The sequence below is a fragment of the Cryptomeria japonica genome, chromosome 9 (assembly GCF_030272615.1).
Source record: "Cryptomeria japonica chromosome 9, Sugi_1.0, whole genome shotgun sequence".
In the NCBI taxonomy this organism is placed as follows: domain Eukaryota; kingdom Viridiplantae; phylum Streptophyta; class Pinopsida; order Cupressales; family Cupressaceae; genus Cryptomeria; species Cryptomeria japonica.
In genome coordinates this window covers 746,499,881-746,525,241 of record NC_081413.1, presented here as the reverse complement: position 1 = coordinate 746,525,241, position 25,361 = coordinate 746,499,881, and the positions used below count along the sequence as shown (strand labels likewise).

The following is a 25,361-nucleotide window of genomic DNA, read 5'->3' as shown; positions in this document are numbered from 1 at the left end:
TTCATATATTGGTCTTTTTTGGTCTATTTGGTACTTGTAATTTGCTTGGATCTTAGTTTAGATCTCTTGCATTATTAGTTTGAGTCTCCTTTAGCCTCATTGAGGCAGTTGCAAAGTTGAAATCAGAAGTCCACTTTGCCATTTTTTGCAAGTGGCCCATTGTACACACACTAAGTATAAAATGTCGAATCATCATTTTGAGGGGGGTTCTTTGATTGAGTGAATTTTGGGGGGTGTCTTGTGTGATTGTGCCTCTCTTTCCTTGTGCTCTTTCATTTTTGTTGCAAAGAGTCCTCATAATTTCCACCTTTAACTCCACATAATTATGCATCTTGGAAAATTAAAGCATGGAGCAAATTAATGGAAAAAGGTCTCACACATTACATAGATGGAACAATAGCAACACCACCAGATCCTAAGACCGATCATAATGCTCAGTTAGAATGGATCACTAAAAATTGTATGGCTCTTGAAACTTTGCGCAAGTATGTATCAGATGACCTCATCTTTTTTATTGAGAAGTGTACTACAATCAAAGAGGCTTGGGATATGTTTCAAAAATTGTATGGTCAAGTTGATGAAATCAGAGGTTACAAGATTGACAATGAGCTCACCAACTTGGATCCCAAGAATTTTGATACAATCCAAGATTATGTCACCAAAGCAAATGAGCTAAGAGCTAAGCTTAAGGATTGTGGAATTGACAAAAAGGATGCTCAGTTGATATTCAACTTGTTGGACAAGTTTGCACCAGAATATGCAACATTTGTTTCAATCTTCCAAACTCATCGTTTGACAGTGGGGAGTTCCTACATTATGCCTTCATTTGATGCTTTCACATAAATGTTGATATTGGAACAATCTAAGTTGTTGAACATGAGGCTTCTTAAGTCTTCAAAGTCCAAGGCTTTGGTGGCTAATCAAGGGAGTCAAGGGAGTCAAGGCAAAGATTCCAACAAGAAGAAGAAGCAATCTAATTCAAAGCCACATCAAGAAAAGGGCAATCATCCTCTCCATCACAAGGTGATTTTTCATCCTCTTCCAAGAAGGGGACTCCACCTAAGAAGGATAAACCAACTTGTGCATATTGCAAGAAATATGGTCATGATGAGCATCGATGCCACACCAAGAAAGTTGATGAGTTGACAAATCTTCTTAAGAAAAACAACATCAACTTGCCATCCACCTACACAAAGAAGGATTCATCTCCTTCCTCTTCCTCACAGTCCAAGGGAAAAGGGAAAGCATTTGTGGCAACAATAGGTTCTTCACAGTAGTGGATACTTGACTCGGGTGCCTCTTATCACATGGGTTCTACAAAGTAGCAATTTTCTTCATTGGAGCCATCAAAGGCACCTCACATTTACATAGGCGATGATACACAAGTTGAGGTTGAAAGGAAAGGTTCGGTTGACATGGATGATGGAACATTTGAGAATGTTCTCTATCTTCCTAACTTGTCTACCAATCTTCTTTCTATATATCAAATCACTCACTATGGGAATGGGAAAAAGGTTGAGTTTACACCTGATTCAATTGTGGTAAAGGAACTTGATGATGATGCCTTGGTAGCAGTGGGACAAGTCAATGACAACTCAAGGCTTTATTCATTCTCCCACTTTGTTCCAAGTTCTCCTTCTAGGGCCTTTCCTACTCATTCAAATTTAGAAAGTAAGCTATGGCATAAGCAGTTTGGTCACCTCAACTACCGCTATCTTCAATAGCTCAACACTAAAGACATGGTCACAGGTCTACCTCGAATTAGTTTTTCAGAGGGTGTATGTTCAGGATGTTCCATGGGCAAGCATCCCGAAGAGAAGTTTGATAAGGGGAAAGCTTGGAGAGCTTTGGAAGTTCTTCAACTTGTTCACAACGATGTAGCAGGTCCATTTCCAGCACCTTCATTTAGTAAGGCCCGCTATGTCTTCACCTTCATTGATGACTACTTTTGCTTCACTTGGGTCTACTTTCTTATTCATTAGAGTGAAGTATTTGACAGATTTTAGGACTTCAAGACTCGTGTGGAGAAGAAATCCAGGAAAGTGGTTAAGATTCTTCGTACAGATAATGGAAGGGAATATGTGAACAAAAGACTTGAGGATTTTTGTACATTTGAGGGGATTGATCTTTAACATTTTGTTGCATACACTCCACAACAGAATGGAGTTGCAAAGCGCAAGAATAGAACTCTCAAAGAAATGGCTAGTTGTATGATACATGCACATTCTCTTGATCCTGCCTTTTGGGAAGAGGCTATCAGTTGTGCCACACACATCCAGAATCGGGTTCCTCACAAAGATTTGCAAGGTATTACTCCTTTTGAGGCTTGGGCTGGTAGGAAACCAATTGTGAGACATTTCAGAGTCTTTGGGTGTCCAGCATGGGCTCGCATACCTCCGCAGAAATGCAAGGCATTGGAACCTCAGAGTCGGCCTTGCATATTTATTGGATATCCTGAGGGTGTTAAGGCATATAGATTGATGGATCCTGAGACACATGAGGTGTTTATTGAGAGGAGTGTTCACTTTGAGGAAAGCTCTCCTAGCTTAGCCTCTCTACCTCCTCCACCTTCCTCCATTGTGGATAGTGATGCCAGTGATTCAGATGATGAGACTCCTTCAACTCCCACTCACAGGGTTACACCTCCGTCGGGTCCACTTGCAGTTGAGGAGCCTCGTTCTCCACCTCCACCTAGACCTCATTGGGCTCGACAGACACTTGAGTCAACAGGTTCTCTTGTTGGGGATCATTTAGATACACGGAGGACTCGATCACAACATTAGGACCTTCCACATGCATTCATTGCTACCGCTTTCGATCCACAGACATTTCGGGAAGCATCAAGGGTTCCTAAGTGGGACCACGCTATGGAGGAAGAGTATAGTTCCTTGATGTGGAACAACACATGGGAGTTAGTCTCTCTCCCTAAGGGGAGAAAGATGGTTCGATGTAAGTGGATCTATCAGACCAAGTTTGCAGCGGATGGTAGTGTGGATAAGTATAAGGCTCGACTTGTTGCAAAAGGTTTCTCTTAGGTTCCATGTGTTGACTATACTAAGGCCTTTGCGCTCGTAGCCAAGATGAACTCCATTCGCTTGACACTTGCTATTGCTGCAACTCATGGTTGGGTTGTACATCAGATCGATGTGAAGAGTGCTTTTCTTCATGGTGATCTTGATGAGGAGATTTATATGGAGCAGCCACAGGGTTTCATCCAGGATTCTTCCTTGGTTTGCAGACTAAGGAAATCTCTCTATGGCCTTAAGCAGGCCCCCAGGGCTTGGTACGCCGAGATGGATTCCTTTTTTTTCTCAGCAGGGTTCACCAAGTGTCATTTCGATCCGAATGTCTACATTTTGCGATAGGATGACTCTCACTTGATACTTGTGCTCTATGTTGATCACTTGATGATTACAGGGAGCACTGCATCCATCATTAGCAGGGTCAAATCTGCTTTGCATGACAGATTTGCTATGATTGACTTGGGTCTTTTGCACTACTTTCTTGGGATAGAGATTTCACAGTCACCTTCCAAGTATGCTCTTGATCTATTTGCATGCTTTCATATGGCTGATTGTAAGCCTGCCTCGACTCCCTTTCTTTCAGGAGTCAAGCTCGAGGCTCAGTGATCTTCTCCACCAGTTGATGCCACATTGTATCGTCAACTTGTGGGTAGTCTCATTTGCTTGACTCACACACGCCCTGATATTTCATTTGCGGTTGGCATGGTTTCCTGCTTCATGCTGGAACCACATGAGCTTCATTGGAAAGCCGCCAAACGCATCCTTCATTACATCTAGGGTACACATCACTATGGGATTCACTATGCAACAGGCACATGACTTCGCTTGGTTGGTTACACAGACTCCGATTGGGCTGGCGATCTTGATGATCGTAAGTCTACTTCAGGTTACAACTTTCAGCTTGGTTCGGGCCCCATTTGTTGGCAGAGCAAGAAGCAGCATGCTATTGCTCTCTCTTCGACTAAGGCTGAGTATCGAGGAGTTGTTAACGCAACAACTGAGACCATTTGGCTTCAACAAATTCTCACAGAGTTTGGGTTCACCACTCCATGATCGACAGTTCTACATTGCGACAATCAGAGTGCTATTGCTATCTCGAAGAACCCAGTCCAGCATCAGTGGACCAAACACATCGAGATCCATATGCACTACATTCGAGAGCTGATTCAAGAGCAGGTTATTGATTTGCAGTATTGTCCTACAACGGAGCAGGTTGCAGACATATTCACCAAACCTTTCACCGAGAGTAAGTTCCAGCAGTTGCGAGCTCTCTTGGGGTGTGAAATGTCTCATTAGGGGGGGTCAACTGACTTCTCTTTCCTCTCTTATGGGGGGACTTTTTCCTCTTTGAGGTTTTGTCCTTCTTCTTTGAGAGTCTTTTGTACATTCATCTCTCTTTTGGGGGGGAGTTTTTTCCAACTGGGGTTTCTCCCTTTCTCCGTTTGTGAGAGATTGCATTGCATAGTTTTGTTTGCATTTGCATTTTGTACATGGGTACCTATCATGGCCTCGTAGCCAGGACCCATCTTGCATTGTTGACTTGAGTCTTCATTCCCCTAAGTTGCACTTAAGGGGGGGTGTTGGTGTAAATAAATATTCATCATGGATATTATTACACTTTACTTAAGTTAACTTAGGATAATGCATCTCTTCGTAGTTTGGATATGAGACACTTAGGAAAGTGTGCACATAGAGATATAGCTTGTAGGAGAAATTCCACCTTTTATGGTCTTATTTTGCTGTTACACTCCACATTCGGTGGGTCATCCACCTCTTGTGGAATATTATATTATTTCTCCTACCTACACCTAGTATTTCTTACCTACCCTTGTTTCTCATTGAGCCACATGTCATGATTGTGTGCTCGTATATCCATATAGCCTTGTCGATATAAGCAGGTTCATATTCATTGTATTGGTTAATCCAGTTGATCATTTGTATATCGATGAGAATACAGTTTGTTCTTGTCATTCTATTGTCTCTCTTTATGCTTTTCATTGTGCCCTTGATCTTGGCAAAATCTCACAAGAATAATTCACAAGGCTAAAGACTAAATACTCAACAAAATAGTATAATCAAATGATAAAAAACATTATATACTTTTTTAATAATTACGACTTTCATATAAAGAAGAAATATTTTTTCCCCAAAAAATTGTGTAACATAAATTCATTGACAATTCTGTTTTTTTTAAAAACTAATATTTGTACTTTTTCTTTTTTTGATCGGTAATGTCTTTTTTATACTGGAGTTTCTAACCAGTGAAAGCCACATTTGGGGAGGGGAGCCACATTTGGGGGACCCCCTCCCCATGGTTACATTTGCGAGGTATTAAATTTTAACCTCTCTATCTCTCCTTATCGCTCCACTCCATCTCCTTTATCACTCCAATTCATCTCTTTATCACTCCACTCTGTCCACCCTCCTTATCGCTCCAGTGTCCTCCACGACCCCTTATTTGACATGTGCAACATTCAGCCCTGCTAGCAGGGAAGGACCCCCGACACCTCCCATTACTCCAGTCACGTGCAACAACCGACCCAAGGGGCAATACACTTGCAGGGATTCGAACTGGTAAACTCCCTATCAACAGGGATCACAACTTTCCGTTGTGCTGTGGGGCTTGCCCCACTAATGTTTGTACTTAACCCTACTTATTTTGATTTCTATTTAAATTTGATTCCATCGATAAAGGATGAGCACCAGTAGAAAAATGATAATGAAAAGCTCATTAATAAGTTTCACATGTACCAATGGTCTATCACTTTTTAGTGTTTTTATAATCCATAATTGGTCCATTTGTGCACCACTATTGGGACATTTGTGCACAACTACTGGGACATTTGTCCACAAGTACTAGCAATTTTGAGTGGACAGTTATGTGAACATCTTTAAGTAGGTATCGAAAGACACTTTTAAATATGTACTTTTTGACCCTTGTGCACATAACTGATTCCACAACGTGTGTTGTTACTACCTAGAAGCCAAAACCTTAGTTATAAGTAGTTAAGTCATAAAAAAACAACAAAAAAAAAAATCATCGAAATTCGATGTACTGTTTGAAATATGTAGATACACAAAGCTAGCTATAAACACTACTAATATGCTTCCCCTATTGTACCTCTCCACCATCCATTTTTGTAATAATATATTATTATTTTTTAATTAATAAAAAGTGAGAAAAGACTCTCTTTTTTTTTTTTTTTCAAAAATTCCTTATCCACAAAATCTATCACAGCGGCTTCCTTGCAAACAAAATTAAATAGTGACTTCCATCGGCTTACTCTCACACCCTACAAATTTATGCTACCTGAACCATCCCGTTTGCCATAGGATGACTGCATCCATATCCACAACATATCCCCATTTCTTGAAAAATTCATTTTCTGTAAGGAGAGATGCTTCTTACACTAAGTATTTCACCCCCCAAATCTTCACCAATTCAGTCTATGTCAGAAAAACAACCTGCACTGCAGCTGCATCATCAATATCAGCATCTGGGTCAAGCCCCCAAGTGAACCAAGCCATCCCAACAGGGCAATTCAATGATGGGTCCTCCACAAGATTATCACCTATTTTAAATGGGTGCTGGACATTGGCGGGAGGCCATGGAAGGATTGTGGAAGAAGAAATCATCTCTGTCATGGAGACGTATGCATCCAGAGGCCTCAATACATTTGACACTGCTGATATATATGGTCCAAGCGAAGAAATCCTAGGCAGGTTCAGGAATCAATGGGAGACAAACAACAAGAAAAACCCACAAATCCCACTTCCTCAGGTACATATATTCACAAAATATGTACCCAATATATTCCAAGGTACCCCCAACCCTTCGTCAGTAGAAAGAAGGATTAGACAGTCCATGGAGGCCCTGGGAGTGGAAAAACTAGACCTTGTGCAGCTACATTGGTGGGATTATTATATCCAAGGAATGCTAGATACCGCCCTTGCTCTAGCAGAGCTCAAGGAGAGAGGCCTGATTACAAGCATAGGCACAACTAACATGAATACAGAGGCCCTCTCTAAACTTGTGGATGCTGGTGTTCCTGTTGTCTGCAACCAGGTACAATTTTCTGTACTTGATCCCAGGCCTTTGGCAAAGATGGTCCCTTTCTGCAAGGAAAAGGACATTAAGTTGCTTACTTATGGTTCCCTTGCTGGAGGACTGCTTTCTGATAAGTATTGGGGTGGAGGGAAGAAGGGTATGCTTGCAAAGATGAATCTTTCCAAGAAAGTCGCTTTGAACACCTCCAGCTTGAAGATGTATTGGAACATTGTTAAGGTAGCGGGGGGTGAGTTTTATTGGAGAAAGTTGCTTGATGTGTTGGCAGAGATTTCTGCTAAGCACTCTGCAACTATATCTAATGTTGCCTTGAAGTGGGTTATGCAGCAAGGGCCTGTGTATCCTATTGTTGGCATTCGGAATGCTGATCATCTGGATGAGAATTTGAAGGTTTTTGGGTTTGAGTTAGACGAATCAGACCTGCAGAAGATAGAGGAGGTGCAGAGGGAAAGCAGTGGGCCTGTTGGTGACTGCTATGATATGGAGAGACCTGATTGAATGGACGAGGTTGGAATTGGCAGCATTTCTATGCAAAGACTTTCTTTCATTATTGGACTGTGATGAAGGACCAGGTGTGTGGCTTACCCACTCACTAATGTAAGGTAATCCTCGTAAAGATGGCAGACTTGAAAAAATTATGCAGTTACTTTTGTAGAAGATGGTAATCTGGTTATGCTCTTTTCTCTAGATTTTTCCTAGGAATGGAAGTCCATGTTGGAGAAATTACACTCTAATATTTTCAATGCTTTTCTTATAAGAGCAATCAAGTGTAAACAGATTTAGCCTCTATATGATAATAAAAGTTTTGCACATGCCAAATTGTATCTGGGTTATTTAGCTTTTGTTTCTGGAAATGTACCTCTAATTTTTCCTTTCTAGATTTGAAACTTTTGTTTTGCAACCACATTAGATCATTATAACACATTTGATCTTGCGGAAAAAAGTATTTGATGATTTAATCAGCGACTACATTAATTCAATAATGTAACAGTTACTGTAAGACTCAAGGCCTCTGGAAGATGCACTCCATATGGTACTCGGTTCGTCTCTCCATCACAGTACTGAAAACAAGTCTCCCTTCTCAGATATTATAAAAGAACAGAGACAGCGAGAAATTACCTACATGCAAAATTTAATGCGATGTAAAAATACTATGCATAATACAATGTACAATTTGATGATTATCTTCTTGGTGGTAGGATTATACAATTTATGTGCTTCCAATTTTTCACTATAACCAATAAATATACATTTCTCACCTTTATCATCCAATTTTTTTCTCATTTTTTGTGGTACACGTCCATATGCTACGCCTCAAAAAATTCTTAAATATGTTTCCTGCCACTCCTCGCTTCTTGGAATTTTGTCTTTGATAATCTTTGGACATCTATTCAGAATATGTACACCACATGCTATTGCTTCTGACCAATATTCATTGGACATGTGCTTGGCCTTCAATATGCTTTTGACTATATTGCTTCTGACCAATATTCATTGGACATGTGCTTGGCCTTCAATATGCTTTTGACTATCTCAATAATTGTTCTGTTTTTTCTCTCTACAACTGTAATGTCCCAAACAAGATAATTTTAACCAACAAAAAAACAACTCATAAATTCATTCCATGGAATGCCCAGAAACTTACAGTAACTAGGCGGCTAATTTATATTATAAAACTTGCAAAATTTAGTAGAAGCTTCCCAAATTGTCAAATATCCATCTTCAATGTATTATTAAACTTTTGGGATTGATTTAACTAAAAGAACTTCACTACGAATCATGGGAACTAAATCAGAAAATTGCAGACTGTGAGAAAGCAGTAAGCCAAAAAGAGCTAGAAAACATTGAAAATATTTTAGTTGATTTTCTGATATAAACAAGAAAAAATAAGGTATGGAACATGATTTGCAACATAAAACCCAAATATCTACTGAAATTACACCAAACAACAACATGCAGAATCACACAGGAAACACACAACAGCATTGTACATAACTTTTGGAATAGGATACTTCTGGGAAACAACACAATTGGACATAACAGAACTGCAACAAGATAACTTGCCAATCAAATACTACAAACCACTAAAAAGACTTTAATCCTTTTGCACCAATGCAACCTTTGGGTGAGAATGTTCCTTGTGAACAAAGTGTTTTCATCCTTTGGTCATCTGAAACTTATGGGTTTCTGTCTACAAGTCACCAGCGGGCCCCTACTATTTTAAGGGGCCGTTGGAACATGTGTGGGGATGGATGGGAGAGCCCTCCAATGGGTTTTCGTCCACTGAAGACAATACAAGCACAAGTGCTCGGTATCAAATTATGAAAAGATGCAATACATTCCAAATAACAAACTTCACATATTATATGCATTGAGTGCAAAATGGGTGCCCAAAATCTCAACACCCTTCTTGATGAAGATTCCTCTAGTGGATGTTAAAATTAGCGTATGACAGTTCTCATGCAAATTGTCATAGCCGTCAGTTAAACTGTCAAAGATGCTCTTTATAAATTTTGCATTCAACATCTAGATTCAACCAAAATCCAACGCCCACTTATGTTGATAGATTTTTATTTAATATTTAATTGTTCAGAAATGGAGATTGCACCATGACAATATTAAATATTAAATAAATTATTTTCCCTATGTTGGCCAATTAACCTAGAGAAAATGGGATGGGTTAATGAAGATATCGAACTCACTATCTGTGAGAAACCATTACACCAAAAGTTTGAATTAATGGTAAATGGTGCCCAGCGCAGTGTTAAAGAGTGGGGTTTTTGTCTTATCAGATTGCTAGTGTAGGCTAGCCCCTTCATGGACACATGGCTGTTGTCCCCTGTCTGGTTTGGGTACACAACTGCTAGCATGACGGGGGAACATTCATTGGACTCTAGCCAACATACTGGGTTTTCCTCCAGTAGGAACATTACAACACCATTTTGTTGTGGTGTATTCTTTGTAGTGAATTGCTTCTTAATTTCATGACATCTGCAAAAGTAAATAGATTTATATTCACCACTACCCTGTGATCTAAGTTCTTTCATGTATTGACCATTTTTCTTTTCAACCATTACTTTAAAATCTTCGAATAATAAAAAAACTTCAGACTTCTGAGAAAAAAAACAAAAACCATGTTTTTTACTAAAATCATCAATAAAAATTAAAAATTAAAATTTAAAATCTTCCACCCAATTATGAAGTCTACATTGGTCCACATCAGTGTGAACAAGGTCCAATGATAGTTGTACCCTTGCTCTGTATCAAACTCCTTTTTAAATACTTTCCCTATGTTGCTTGGCCAAAATATAACTTTAGACGAATCAGTTGGCAGCTCAATTGGTGGTAATCCTTTAATCATCTGCTAATTCTGCAATAAGCTCAAACCTCCAAAACGAAGGCAACCATACCTTAGATGCCAAAGCCAGGTCTAGTCTAAACTTCTTGCCTCGTATACAAATGAAACACTTTGACTTTCACCCCTGATTCTGAGTGGGAACATTCGGTTCCTAGTCATTTCAATCCTTGCAATCAACTGCTCACTAGGAATTGTATCCAATATAGTATGAACATTATCTTTAAAACATACTCTTTAACCCTTCAGTACAAGTTCAACACTCTTAAGATTGCCTGTTAAATCAGGCACAAAGTAAACATCTGGAATAAATCTTGTTTCAACATGTTTTCAAAAAAGATTAATGACACCCTTGCCCATTACAAACACTTTATTATCATTTCCCAATTTAACTTCCGACTTCACAGAATTATCTAGAGTTGCAAACAGATCTCTATTTCCTGTCATATGATTACTGCATCCATTGTCTGAAAACCAAATATCATTTGAACTCTCTTGAGCAACATGACAAATGATGAATAAAGATTTAAATTTGTTTTCAGGCATATTTGTATAATTAGCATTTTGTTTAGTGGTGACGAGCTTTTTACGACATTCATTTGCATGATGAACAATTTTGTACAATAAATACATTGAACATTTGACTTATCAAACCTTTGAGAGTGCTCTTAATAATGATTGTTGCCATTGTTAAATCAAAAGACAAATTGGGAACACACAAATAATACACAAACACAAGAATTTATCGTGGTTCACCAATTTGGCTACATCCACAGAAAGCAGAGCAAAGATTCTATTAGTATTCTTTCAGCTTACATACATAGGGATTTACCCTCATATTTATACAATAGTCTTCAACAGAAGACGAAGAGACAGAGATGGGAAGGTGAAATGAAGAGTCGGACTTCATATCCCAACAATCTCCCACTTGAAGTTTGACTCATGCTGCGACTTCACATCTGAACAACCTCCCACTTGAAGTATTAGTATTCTTGCAGCTTACATACATAGGGATTTACCCTCATATTTATACAATAGTCTTCAACAGAAGACGAAGAGACAGAGATGGGAAGGTGAAATGAAGAGTCGGACTTCATATCCCAACAATCTCCCACTTGAAGTTTGACTCACGCTGCGACTTCACATCTGAACAACCTCCCACTTGAAGTATATCCCCTGCTTTCCATTCTCTCATGGTAATAAACAGGCTGAGAATCAATCACCATAGCTGGAATAGCAACCACAGCTAATTGCTAATCACGTCCAACTAACCATACATCATCAATAAAATCATGTCAACATATCCAGCCCATACAACAATTTTGTGTAATCCCATCTTCCAACAAAACACACCAAAAATCCATTGATGTGCAAAAAACTAGAAGACACTTATATAGTAGTCCACATGTTGCATGAGCAATGTTAACCAATAACTCAAAACTACCAATCAACACTAACATAAAAGGTGTGACAATAATCAAATCACCATGGCCTGCAACCAACCTGCTGCAAAAACTCACTTGACATCCTCCAAGTCCTCATGAAAACCACATATTGCTGTTAAAAAACAATGAAGTACAACAACAATAGATGACTTCAAAAACTCTAGGAAGAAACATCCATGCAAACCATATCTCATCCTTCTACCAACAACACCAAGTGCTCAGCTGTGCCAAGTATGATCTCCTTTACCTCCCCAATTGAAAGCATTAACAACACCCAACCAACATGGATGTAAGCTTCTGTAATCAAGGAAGATCAAACTCAATATCATTCCAAAACTAGGAACCATCTCCTATAAGAAGATAAATCTGCCGAGTAGACCAAGAGTGGGGACTAAGAATGCTCCTCCAGGATACACCAAGTCACAATGATGCTCTCCAAGAACAATCTCCTCTAGGTCTAGAATGAACTCGTGTCCATCACCAGGTGTAGGCTCCTCGGTCTTCTTGCTGAAACCTCTAAAGAGATACCATCTCAACAAATGTTCTCTAATCCCAAGAGAACTCCAGCCTCACCCAAGCCTCTTAGTTTTCAAAATCACCTCCATGGTCAATTCGTCAATGTACTCGATACTAAGAGCACTAACAAGACCAATGTCAAAACTCCCACTGCACGTCTGCATTATCTGGGAACACAACATGACAACTTGATCTTACATCTTCACAAATGAAGACCACATGCTCCAATGAGCATAACCTGTATCATGCCAACGCTCTAATCTAGACTCAAGAGCCTACCATGGCATCTAAGAATCAACATTTCCAATCACATGAAGATAACCACTTCCTGACAGCAAAACCTCTTCTACCAAAAAATTCCCACTGTAGTGTGACACACAACTACTCATGGTATCATATCAAGCATGCTACAAGTCCAGTGGAGACACCCTAATTATCCATTTAGATAATCTATAGACATAAAGACTCAAACACCAGATGCACGATCCGATTTGCCAATCTACAACGAGTAGTCAGGTTCATAGATATCATAAACAAAATCTGTAACATGATACCAACATCATACTGAGATTAAACTTACAGCTGCAAACATTCTACATACCCTGCAAAATTTGGGCAAAAACCAACATCTCCCTATAACCTTAGAGGAGCTTTCACAGTTGGAATACTTCCCAGATCCTACCTATCCTTCAATCCTCTCCTAATGGTCCTGATCCAGAGTACCTGTTCCAATCGTTGCTATCCATGGAACAACATTTGTGATAGTCTCGCGATCGGAGTCCTCGTTGCCCATAGACACAAACACAAAAAATGCTATACAGATAATATGGAAACATGTCGCCCCCAAAAGAAGGCGAAATCACATTAACTTCATCTGCTAGCCGCTGTGGATGCCATGTGAGTTTCATGCCCATCGGAGTCACGCGGTGACCAGTACTCCACAATGTTGTTTTACGAAACCGCCCCTCATTGCCCCTTCGATCAAGGAAAGCAAAATGCCACCAACTGTAGCGGATTTAGCAGCAGCCCTTGGGCCCTGGTGCTTCTGAAGAAACCCTCCCGTAGCAGCGCCTGCTATTATAGAATTCCATGGATCCTCCTTTTGTCTCACATAAACCATGGAATAGTCAAAAACCAAAAAGAGGCCGCCCCACACAGCAAAACTTCCCCCAGTTCTGGGTGCATTCATTCCTACGATTTTGGTTGTGCCAATTAAACGCTCCCCATGGGGAGAATTGTATAATCCTCTAACAAAATGGTAAAACCGATCCTCCTACAGCTCCCATGCCGAAGGCACCTCCGACATCATCTATAATTCTGTCGAGGCATGGCTCTCATGAATTCTCAGGCGTGCCCATGATCTTCCACAGCTACCCTGTTACCCAAACCCTCAAGTATGCATCTGAAGCTTGTAAAGATCCCTTGCGTGCCGCTCTGATGCCCTGTTCTTCTGCCTCTTTTATCTGCCTCACAACCGTTGCCAAATTGACCAATATCTGGCCGCTCCTTTCCTGCAGGCTGGTTATAATTTTTGACAGGCATCTTGCCACTCATCCACTCAATGCAGTTAATGATTAACAATATTCTTTTAATTTCACCAAACAGGATATGCCCAAATCATCCAATTCGATACCCATGTCAGATAAACATTTAAATTTAGCACCCCAGGTTATTCTATTTTGGAACTATTTCTGCATGCCCATTCTTCCCGGGTGCTTCCATTCAATGACCAATAATAGCCATCATTTCATGCGCCTTCTCTTTCAGTTCTGACACCTTCTGAGCACCCTATTTTGGAAACTTTCTATTACATTTCACTATTCACTCTTGCCCTGCTCTCTTTTAATCTTAGAGGCTCCGATACCAATTGTTAAATCAAAAGACAAATTGGGAACACACAAATAATACACAAACACATGAATTTATCATGGTTCACCAATTTGGCTACATCCACAGAAAGCAGAGCATAGATTCTATTAGTATTCTTGCAGCTTACATACATAGGGATTTACCCTCATATTTATACAATGGTCTTCAATAAAAGACGAAGGGACAGAGATGGGAAGGTGAAATGAAGAGTCGGACTTCATATCCCAACAGCCATGCTCTTTGTTGCTATAATTAAATAATTTTGATTTGTCTGTTCTCCCTGATGTCAACTGCTTCTTCCTCTGCTATTTCTGCCCTTATTCATGCTCTTCCTCTGATCAGCTAATTGTTCTCCATGAGATCTAATATGATTAACAACATTCATAACTTGACTTATATGCATGCTAGAGTACTCTAGCTTCAAGCTACGGATCCTAATTGTGACCAAATTTTTTGGGTAGATTCCTTGTGATTCAGATGGGACTCATTTCTACAACAGTAAGAACTTCTGCCGATTTGACTAAATTATGGTCATGTTTTTGTATATCTTGAAATTTGCCATAAAAAGGTGGACAGGAGAAAAGAACTCATTATGGCAATGGCGAATGTTTTACCTTTTGATCATGTTTTTTAATCGCGTTTTTGTATGTCTTGATAAATTTTCCAAAAAAAATTTGCTTGGCTAGGTGACAGTTTTATAAAAAGACGGACAAGAGAAATGAAGTCATTATGGCAACAGTGCTATCTTCCTTAATGATATACCTCTCATGGCTATTCGCTAAGTCTATGCTTGCAACTATTTGTATCCTCTTCGTTTGTTGCACTTTAGCTACCCAAAATTATCTGATAACATCTTTGGTACCTTCAATCTTGGGAGTACCCCAGTGTCTGCATAAGTGTTCCTTTGTGCCTTATTCTTTCCTCCAGATCATGCAACCCTGTGCAACTCTCTCCCACCATGAGGGCTATGTGCTATGGTGCTACTTAATGATATTCTTCTCATGGGTATTCCCTGACTCTATGCCTGCAACTATAAATACTTCACTCACCTTGAACTGTTCTAATTCTGCCCAAGACATCCATCTTGTCGATTCCTAATGCAGCAGCAGCAGTAATTTAACCTGCTTTGTTACGAATGATATTACAGGAAGCTACTGGAAATACATGGTTTGAATTTTACAGGTTCTTGTTAAACTGGGTTTTGCATGATTCGAAACATTGGGCAAGTCACATGTGAAGCCTGTTGTAGTTGTGAGAGAATTTTTATGGAATGGATCCAAGTAGCTTTATGTATGCTTCTTCATTTGTTCTTAAAATGCGACACTTTTAACTGAAGGAATTGATCCATGTTTTAACTAGATCTATCTAAACTGCACAATTTTTCAACAAAGTCATCAACACCTTCAAGTTTCACTTGCCATGATTCTCAAAATCCAAACTACATTCTTGCAAAGACAGACTCCCTATGCTTGTAATGGCACCAAACATATGTGTTGAATTATCAAAGCAGATCATTTTTTTTTCGAATGAACATGGAGTTTGACACAGGAGAACTTATCTTCCCATGCATAGACCCAAGATTTTCTGTTAAGCATCACATATTCTGGAAATCAAGTTATCAACTCTTTCAATAATAATCACATGGCACTAAACACCTTATTGCTGATATCTATGCAGCTAGTTTCTATTCAACACCTATATCAATGGCAACAACCAGTCTTGTGACACTGGTGACAACACTGAGTTACTTTAAAAAGAGTTGATTACCAAAGGACTAACAGTCGATCATGCTCCAGAATGGCTATTGTCTATAATGTATTTGCCTGTACACCTGTACTAATACAGGGGCAGGGCAATAATTGTATTTCTTGAATTCTCTCAAATTTGATTTAAATACACAAAAGCTTTCAGTTTCTTTGCAGTAATATATATATGTATTCAAGCATTATGCTTAGCAATAATATAATTGCATTCTATTTTATTTGTACCTTAATATTGTAGGTTTTAACTTTAGATACATTGCTTCGTTAATTAGAAACATTGCACATACATGAAAACCCAAATTTGATCGCTTCCAAATTACCATTGTTGGTGAGGAAGTCTCTACTTGACACAAATGTCATTTCAACACTTGGAACATTTGAAAGAGTCCTAGATATGATTACTGCTAAAATGTTAATTCGCACATAAGTGAAAATGATTTTAAAACGAATCTTTGCTATGAGATTGAAATTTGTTGAATCTTTTTTGAAGAATATTGAAATCCTAGCTTGATGATGTTGGCATGCTTGTCATTGATGTCACCTTGATGTCACCCTGCAAGCACAGTTTGATAAGAGTCAGGTCATTACACTCAGAAATTTATACACAGGCATAGAAATTTGTTCAGATTGACATTTGTAAGTTGGGATCAGTACTAAACCATTTTTTCATTTTCTGTATACTGGTAACTGTGCTCAACTTCGTTGTGTTTTCTTTATATTGTGATGGAGAAACTTAATGAATTCGTGGTGACCATCTTTCATTGATAATGCTATTCGAAAAAGTTCAGTTGATCTCCGTCTGATGTTTATACTTATTGAGTCGGTTTTGGTATTCTTAGTTACAACTGACTCTGGCAGTTATCACTTAGTTACAACTGACTTTTTGTTTTACCAACCGTGGCATGCATACATGTTTTTTGAACACAAAACTTCATAAAACACGATATATGCTTCTTAGGCGGAAAAGCTAATAAGAAAGTTATGTCCAAAATGAGTTGTAACGGTTATAGTTAGTTTTCAGTTTCCTTAAACTGTTTGTAATCAAATCATAACCTCTGCCTTATCTGGATGTGTTATAAGATAGTTCGATCAGACTTGTTTGTAATGTGATGTGAACTACGTAAAAAAAATAAAAAATGTATACGTAATTCTTGGTTCTGACAAATTTTCTGTATACAAAGAATACACATGTAATGAGACTGATGTGAAGAGGCTACAGCAAGTCTGAAGATGGTATAATATGTCAAATGTCTAGATGATACACATTCTGCAGAATATTGGTGAGATTGAATCATGTTATTGTTTTTGGATTAATTCTTTTGGTTAAGAATCATTACAAATTCCTACTCATGACAGTGACAGTATTATATAGTGCAGATTGACATCTTTCTGTATGCATTAAGACAGGAGTTACCCGAAGTTGTTTTGAAACAGGGTTTCTATAGTTTGTGTGAAGACAGGGTTATTTATATTTGCTTTGAGAACAGTGGCACAGGAGCTTGGCAACCAATCATAGATTTTTATTCTTAATTTGCTTTGATTTGAATTCCCTTCTCTTAATTTGCTTTCAATTTAGTATCATTGGTGTGTTTAGAATTTAATTTGATTGACACATATTCTGGTACACAGTATTATTTAATAAAATGAAAAAAAAAATTTAATTAATGTACATGGGAAAAATAATGGAAAAAATAATTAAATAATAAAAAATAATTTATTTATTAAAAAAATGACAAATTAGTAGATTAATTAAATAATTAAGAATGATTTAATCAATTTAGAAAAAAGAGGAAAAAACAATTATTTATTATTAGGGATGAAGAGGAATGATGTTAGCTTAATTAAATAATCAATATGAGAAGAATGATTGATAAAACATGATAAGAAATGCCTTAGTTAGCCAATAAGGAAAAAAATGATGAAGAAGATGACGATAGGCATGCCCTAGTTAGGTATGCAAAAAAAGAGAAGAAAAATGTTAGATGAAAAATGAAAAATGATGAAAGAGAAAATTGAAAGATGGATATGAAAACAAATGCAATGATGATGAAATGTTGTTGATGATGTGTTTTGATGACTTTGTGAGATTAGCAACCTTTATTTGTGTTTGATGCTCCTGGTGGATTAAGGATGAGACAACCATCAAACATGTCACACAACAACAAAATATTTTGCCCCAATATATACCATTCAAAGCACAACATGATATGAAATGATATAGGGCCCAAAAGATAAAGCATGATAAAGATCAAAAGATCAAAAGATAAACCAAAGAAAAAAAACAAGTAATTGTAAATAAACACACAAAAATGCTATCTTATGCCAACATTTAAAAAGGACTAAAGATGGACAATGATCATGTTTGGTTTCAAGAAGGAAGCATCATATATAAGACAAGTGATGGGTGATAGGAATTGTTTCACGATGGCAAAGGAATATTTTGACTACATGCTATTTAGGTTGATGTTGATTTGTATATTTTCATATTGAAAGTGTATATTTTGAGTTCGATGTTTGATGGTTTTGAAAGAACAATGTTTATGTTTGCATTTATTGATGGGGGTGGCATGTTGGGGGTGGCATGTTGGGGATGGTATATACTATGAGGCCAATGAAAAATAATGATTAATGAAAGATAACGCAAGCAAGCAAGCATGCATGCAAAACATTATAAAGACAAACAAGATCCTACCCCTAGTCGAGCTAAAAACCACCAATTGATTGATTGATGACGATGATGATGATAACATTGATATGGAAAATGATGCATCCCAACAAAAATTGTGAAGATTGGGAATGACATATCTTGATGATGATAATGTGACTAATGCGGATAAAGATTTATAACAAGGCTAGGAATAAAACCAAGCAATGTTTTAGACGATGTGCTAGATTGCATAACAATATTGTATGGATTAAGATTGTTAGTTATCTTAGGTGTCCGGTGTCCTTCTAGATAGAGATGAGTCAACATCTTGCATTTAATATTGTCACAAGGTAGTTGTGTAGACGGGGAAAAGTGAACCACTTTGACAGGCAGATGAGCATCTATCAAGGACTCACTAATTAGCCTCTTCACTTGGGATGAGGTACAAAGCGCAAAACTATTAGGTACCCCTTAGATGACATTGAATGTGTCATAGAGGTCCTCTGACATGATCTAGTGACACTCTGTTTGAGTACACACGTGCAGGTCTAAGACGACAATGCAATACATTGACATCTTGTATGGACAAAGTCACAAGATCCGTACGAAGAGCAGATTGCTATAGAAATGTGCCCAAACAACAAAAACTAATTGAAATAGCAATGCATAAAGCACATACGACTATCTACTAAATAATTAAAAAAGGAAAGATGGAAAAGATGTAGTTTCACAGTTCGTCCATGCTTGAAGTCTCCAACTAGCTTCCCAAATCTACTCGACAACCTACACACAAGGCGAACAAGGACGAAAAGGTTGTGGCTATGTTTTTAGAGGTCTACCATAGTTAGACCCTTGCTTTGGGCTTCTACCTCCACAAACAACCAAGATAGATAGATGAAAATATAAATGAAATAATGGATAAAAGATAGAACAACAATATCTCAACAAGTATGCTATGGAGATAACAAAAGATAGAGGAAGAAGAAGACTCCCCTTCCACACCAAAAGTGAGAAGCTTGCTGGATGAAGAAGAAGAAACTGATTTTCCTCAAAGCATAACAATGGTAGAAATGTGTGAGAGCCAAAGAGACAACGAGAGCAAGAGCTTCAAAACGAGACAATGAACAAGCATAAATCCAACAGAATTCCAAGGAGAGAGTTAGAGAAGCCAGTAGAGAGAGATCAAAATGAACAACTAGAGAGGCAAAATGAGCTCCAAGAGGGAAGATAAACATGCTGGAATGAAAACAAATGTCGATGATCGTGGAGAGGTGTTACAGGCATCTTCCAAGCATAGGTGCAATGTTCAAATGACCACCTTCAGACTATCAAATTTGTGGGACACTAGTGTGGTGCATGGATGTCTCGTGGCAGTGTCTACGAGTCAAATAGTCAATCGAGTTGGAAAATGACAAGGTGGAGGCTGATTGGGAAAGTGAGATGGACAAAAGGACAAGATGATGAAGAAGATCTCCAATCATCATAAAACGAAGACTTTTAATGTAGCATAAATTATATGGTATAATTTATGACACTACAAGTTATAACTACTCTCTTCTCACTTGCCTATATAAGCAAGCTAGCTTGTACATTGTAAATTATTAATTTATAGCAATTCATTTTAGGTGCATCTCAAGCATTGCTTATTGATCTCATTTGGTGTTTATTACTCAATTGCAACATTCTCTTTTGTCTTTTGTGTGGTTGATTATTGCTTGCTTGTGAAGCTTGGCCAACTTCTTCATAAGCATCTAATTTCTCAACATGGTATCAAAACTGGTCCAAGATAATTGCCTTCCCATTCGGAGGATTGAGCAATCAATCGAGATCTGACTTTCATCTTCCTACAGTCCAATTCGTAAAGTTGATATTAGCTCAATGTTGAAAATTGTTGGAATTTTTAGAAGTCGCTTCACTTTGTTATTCTTGACTGTGGTGATATCTTCCTCTTTTCATCTATCAATTGCAGTGATATACATACCTATAGCATTTTGGAGAGAAATTAAATCATTTCCTCGTGGAGTCTTATTTCCTGCCAACAATTTGGGGTGGTAGAGGATATATCTTTTATTGGTTCGTGACTGTTTTTGGTGCAACCCTCCTTTCATTGGAGTGATATATATAGAGATGTTGACTACCTTTTTTTACTTGAAGCAATATTCACATATTGTAATATCGATATTCTTCAACAATATATTGAATCAAGGTGTTTTGAAGCACTCCCTACCTTCTTTGGGTAGGTGACATTTTCTAGCCTGCATCATTGGCAACTTCACTTATCAGTTATTGGATACTCATTGAAGATATGATTGCTGAGCTGGAGATGAGAACACAAAACCAACTTTTTTTTTTTTTTTTTTTGATTTATGCTTTATGCTTTAGTGTGAAACAATAGTTCATAAAACTGCTTCGTAGACAAGTTTTAATTTTAGTTTTAAAAACAGTCTTGTTATTGTTTTTTTTGGTTTTTAAGTTTTGTTTTATTGTTTTTCTGCTTTGATCGATGTAGGAGATCAAGGTGTATAAAACAATGCTATTGTAATGTAGTTTAAGTTCATGAGTTCAAGTTTTCAATTTCAATATATTTTTATTGTAATCTTCTTCTTCTCAGCTCTGTTTTTCTTTGTTTTTTTAAATTTATAATCTTTCATTTGGTATCAGAGCAGGTTGCAAGAGTTCTGATTGTGCAAGTTGTAGGTTAGAACAACAGTTATTTTCAGATGGTTAATGGAAAAGATTTAACATTTCAATTTCCATTGTTTACTGGAGAAAACTATGATTATTGGAGTATCAAGATGAAGACCCTACTTTTATCCCAAGATCTCTGGGAATTTGTGGAAGGTGGATACACAGAACCTATTGATCATAATACATTCAATACATGGACACCACAACAGAAAAATCAGTTGAAAGAAGATAGAAAGAAAGATAACAAAGCTCTTTTCACCATTCAATCTGCCTTGGATGTTTCAATTTTTCTTCGAATTGCCAGTCTGACAAAATCAAAGGATGCATGGGAGACTCTACAAACTACATACCAAGGTACATATAAAATCAAATTGGTAAGACTTCAAACTTTTGGAAGAGAATTTGAAAATTTGAGGATGAAAGAATCTAAGTCTATTCATGAATTTATTACAAGTACTCAAGGTATTGTGAATTATCTTAGGACTCAAGGTGAAACTATATCAGATCATAAAATTGTAGAAATTTTTTTGAGGTCTCTTCCTCCTAAATTTGATCCAGTAGTAATTGCTATTGAAGAAAGTAAAGATTTAACTACTTTCAAAGTTGCACAATTAATTGGTTCTTTGCAATCTCATGAAGAGCGCATGTTGCATTCTATGGAAAGTTTTGTGCAAGCTTTCCAATCTTCTATGAATATTGAGGAAAAATCCAAATCTCCTCCCTCACATACTGTTAAATTTCAAGGTGAATCTTCTGGTAATAACAAAGGAAGAGGTAGAGGAAGAGGACGAGGAAATAACAAAGGAAGAGGTAGAAGTTCTGTTGATAGAAGGAGTATACAGTGTAGATATTGTGAAAGATATGGTCACTATGAATCTGAGTGCAGGAAGAAGAAATATGATTTGAATAAGTCAAGAGCTAGTTATGCAGAAGAGTCTTTTGACGCAAAGAATTCTACATTCTTTGCATGCAATTTGGCAAAAGAACCCCAAGAGGATGTCTGATTCTTGGACAACGATTGTTCAAATCACATGACATGTAAATCTGGTTTCTTTGTCAAATTAGATGATTCAATGAGGAGTAAAGTTAAATTTAGAGATGATAAGGAGGTTGATGTAATGGGAAAAGGTACCCTTGCAGTCAAGACTAAGCAAGGAGACACTACAAATATCCATAATACTTTTTTTGTGCCAGAATTACAACATAGTCTTTTGAGTATAGGACAACTTCTAGAAAATAACTATAAAGTTACATTTGAAGATAACTGCTGCAAATTTTTTGATAAATCTAATAATCACCATCTTGTAGCAAAGACTTATATGATAGAGAATAGATTGTTTCCTCTCAAATTGGTTTCTAGTAGGTTGCATGCACTAAAATTAACCATAGATGATTCATGGTTATGGCATCAACGATATGGTCATCTGAATTTTCAAGGGCTAACTTTGTTGAATAAGAAGAATATGGTGCGAGGTCTTCCTCCAATCAAGGCAAAAGAAGAAGTTTGTTCAAGGTGTGCACTTGGCAAGCATCATCGAGACAATTTTTCGGTGGGCAAATCTTGGAGAGTCAAATCTCCTCTAGAGCTTGTGCATGCTGACATCTGTGGTGATATGCAAGAGATATCATTGGGTAAGAACCTTTATTTTTTGACATTCATTGATGATTACTCTCGCCACACGGTTTTATTTTTTGAAGCAAAAATCTGAAGCCTTTGCATGCTTCAAGAATTTTAAAGCACTGGTTGAAAAACAAAGCGGGTATCCTGTCAAGATACTCAGAATAGATAGAGGGGGAGAGTTTACTTCTAATGAGTTTGCTGATTTTTGTGCTAAAAATGGCATCCAGAGACAACTTACTTCCGCATATACACCTCAACAAAATGGTATTGCTGAAAGAAAGAACCACACCATTATGGAAATGGCACGAAGCATGTTGCAGACAAAAAAATTCCAAATAGTTTTTGGGGAGAGGCAGTTGCCACTACAGTATATATTCTCAACCGTAGTCCCACAAAAGCAGTTCAAAATCTGTTTCCAAAGGAAGGCTGGAGTGGTCACAAGCCTTTAGTGGCTCATCTTCGTATCTTTGGATGCTTGGCATATGTGCATATTCCGGATCAAAAGCAGAAGAAGTTGGATGCCAAATCCCAACTTTGTATCTTTGTGGGCTACTCTACTGCAACTAAAGGCTACATATTGTATAATCTCGGGACAAAGCAATGGATAGTTAGCCGGGATGTGATTTTTGATGAAGGGGGAGCATGGCAGTGGAAAAATGATGTGCAGAAAAATCCATCAATAATCATAAACATGGAAGATAACAGTGTTTTTCCTCCTCTCCCCACAAGCTCAAGTGGAAGTTCTAGCTCTAGGTCCCGTCCTCCAAGCTCACCTAGTTCTTCAAGTAGCACAAACTTAGGTGAAGATTCACCTCCACCGTCACCTCCGACATCCGTTCCATGAAAGGTACGAAGTTTGGTTGATGTTTATTAGAAGAGTACCAATATAAATCCAGTTGCTAATTTTGCTTTGTTTATTACAATTAAAGTTGAACCCTCTGTGTATGAAGAAGAAGTGAAAGAACTTGTATGGGTTAATGCTATGAATGCTGAAATGAATTCCATTCATAAGAATAATACTTGGGAATTAGTTCCACTTCCCAAAGGCAAGCAGGTGATTGGTGTGAAATGGATTTATAAAGTCAAATATCATGCAAATGGTTCAGTAGAACTCCATAAGGCAATACTAGTTGCCAAAGGGTTTGCACAAACTCTCGGAGTGGATTATGCAGAAACTTTTGCTCCTGTGACTCGACTTGACACAGTCAATATTATATTGGCTATTGCAGCATAATACAAGTGGCCAATATTTCAGATGGATGTGAAATCAACATTCGTTAATGGTTACATAGACGATGAAGTTTATGAAGAACAACCTATGGATTATGAAGTTCCAGAAAAAGAACACTTAGTCTACAAGTTGAAGAAAGCCCTTTATGGGTTGAAGCAAGCTCCTCGTTCTTGGTATGCTAGGATTGACAACTATTTCATGAAGAAAGGATTCAATAGAAGCCACTCAGAGCCCACCTTGTATGTCCAACGTATTGGTAATGATATCCTCATAGTTTGCCTCTATGTTGATGATTTGATTTATACAGGTAATAGCAAAGCTCTCATGGAGAAGTTTCAAGAAGAAATGAAACAAGAGTTTGAAATGTCAGATCTGGGACTTATGCACTATTTTCTTGGTGTGTAATTACAACAAACATTAGAAGGTATATTTATTTCTCAATCCAAGTATATATATGATTTATTGAAGAAGTTTAACATGGTGGCATGCAAAGCATTTGCAACCCCCGTAGCACTTGGTGAAAAACTAACCAAGGAAGATGCTAGTCCCAAGGTTGATGCAACTTGGTATAGGAGTTTGGTTGGTAGCCTCATGTACCTCACAACCAGTAGCCTTGATATTATGTATGCTATGAGCCTCGTCTCTCGGTTCATGCAGGATCCACATGAGTCACATTGGCGGGCTGCTAACATAATTTTGAGGTATGTGAGTGGTACACTGAATTTTGGCATTCAGTATTTTCCCACTGACAAGTTTGAACTAGTTGGTTATACAGATTCAGATTGGATTGGTTCAGTGGATGATAGGAAATCAACATCCAGTTATATGTTTTCATTTGGCTCTGGAGTTGTATCTTGGAGTAGTAAGAAATAGGCAACAATGGTTCTTTCTTCAGCAGAAGCGGAATACATGACAACTTCATCGGCAAGTTCTCAAGTGGTATGGATAAGAAGGATATTGACAGATCTATATTTTGTTCCTGAGCATCCAACCACCATCTATTGTGATAAAAATAACACTATTGCCATGACAAAGAATCCCGTGTTTCATGCCAGAACGAAACACATAGAGATTCGTCATCATTACATCCGTGACTTGGTTCAAGGTGGACAAGTGGAGTTGCAGTTTTGTCCTTCA

General features: G+C 37.9%; 3 protein-coding genes and 1 pseudogene across 4 annotated transcripts; 3 read left to right on the top strand and 1 right to left on the bottom strand.

The window, feature by feature from the left end:
- Positions 1 to 6,286: 6,286 nt before the first annotated feature.
- LOC131068459 (pyridoxal reductase, chloroplastic) lies at positions 6,287 to 16,190 on the top strand. 2 transcript variants are annotated; one of them, XR_009112017.2, is made up of 2 exons: positions 6,287 to 7,691; positions 15,952 to 16,190. XR_009112017.2 is itself a non-coding variant. In XM_058003641.2 (1 exon), exon 1 carries the CDS (start codon positions 6,358 to 6,360, stop codon positions 7,585 to 7,587), a length of 1,230 nt encoding a protein of 409 aa, XP_057859624.2. In that variant the 5' UTR covers positions 6,287 to 6,357; the 3' UTR covers positions 7,588 to 7,901. The 2 variants fall into 2 exon arrangements, 1 of the variants encoding a protein (XP_057859624.2); XM_058003641.2 differs by lacking the exon at positions 15,952 to 16,190 and having other exon boundaries at positions 6,287 to 7,901.
- On the bottom strand, positions 13,325 to 13,947 carry LOC131068454 (mitochondrial import inner membrane translocase subunit TIM17-3-like; annotated as a pseudogene).
- A 7,643-nt stretch (positions 16,191 to 23,833) lies between the features above and the next one.
- Positions 23,834 to 24,227, top strand: LOC131858626 (uncharacterized mitochondrial protein AtMg00820-like). Its single transcript, XM_059211922.1, has 2 exons — positions 23,834 to 23,840; positions 23,923 to 24,227. Exons 1-2 carry the CDS (start codon positions 23,834 to 23,836, stop codon positions 24,225 to 24,227), a joined length of 312 nt encoding a protein of 103 aa, XP_059067905.1.
- Positions 24,228 to 24,701: 474 nt separating this feature from the next.
- On the top strand, positions 24,702 to 25,097 carry LOC131068455 (secreted RxLR effector protein 161-like). The gene has a single exon (XM_058003639.2). The coding sequence runs from the start codon at positions 24,702 to 24,704 to the stop codon at positions 25,095 to 25,097; it is 396 nt and encodes a 131-aa protein (XP_057859622.2).
- Positions 25,098 to 25,361: the final 264 nt, after the last annotated feature.

Bases quoted from the DNA above. Each gene is read 5' to 3' on its own strand.
- LOC131068459 (XM_058003641.2), top strand. From the start codon at position 6,358: ATGACTGCATCCATATCCACAACATATCCCCATTTCTTGAAAAATTCA.
- LOC131068455 (XM_058003639.2), top strand. From the start codon at position 24,702: ATGGTGGCATGCAAAGCATTTGCAACCCCCGTAGCACTTGGTGAAAAA.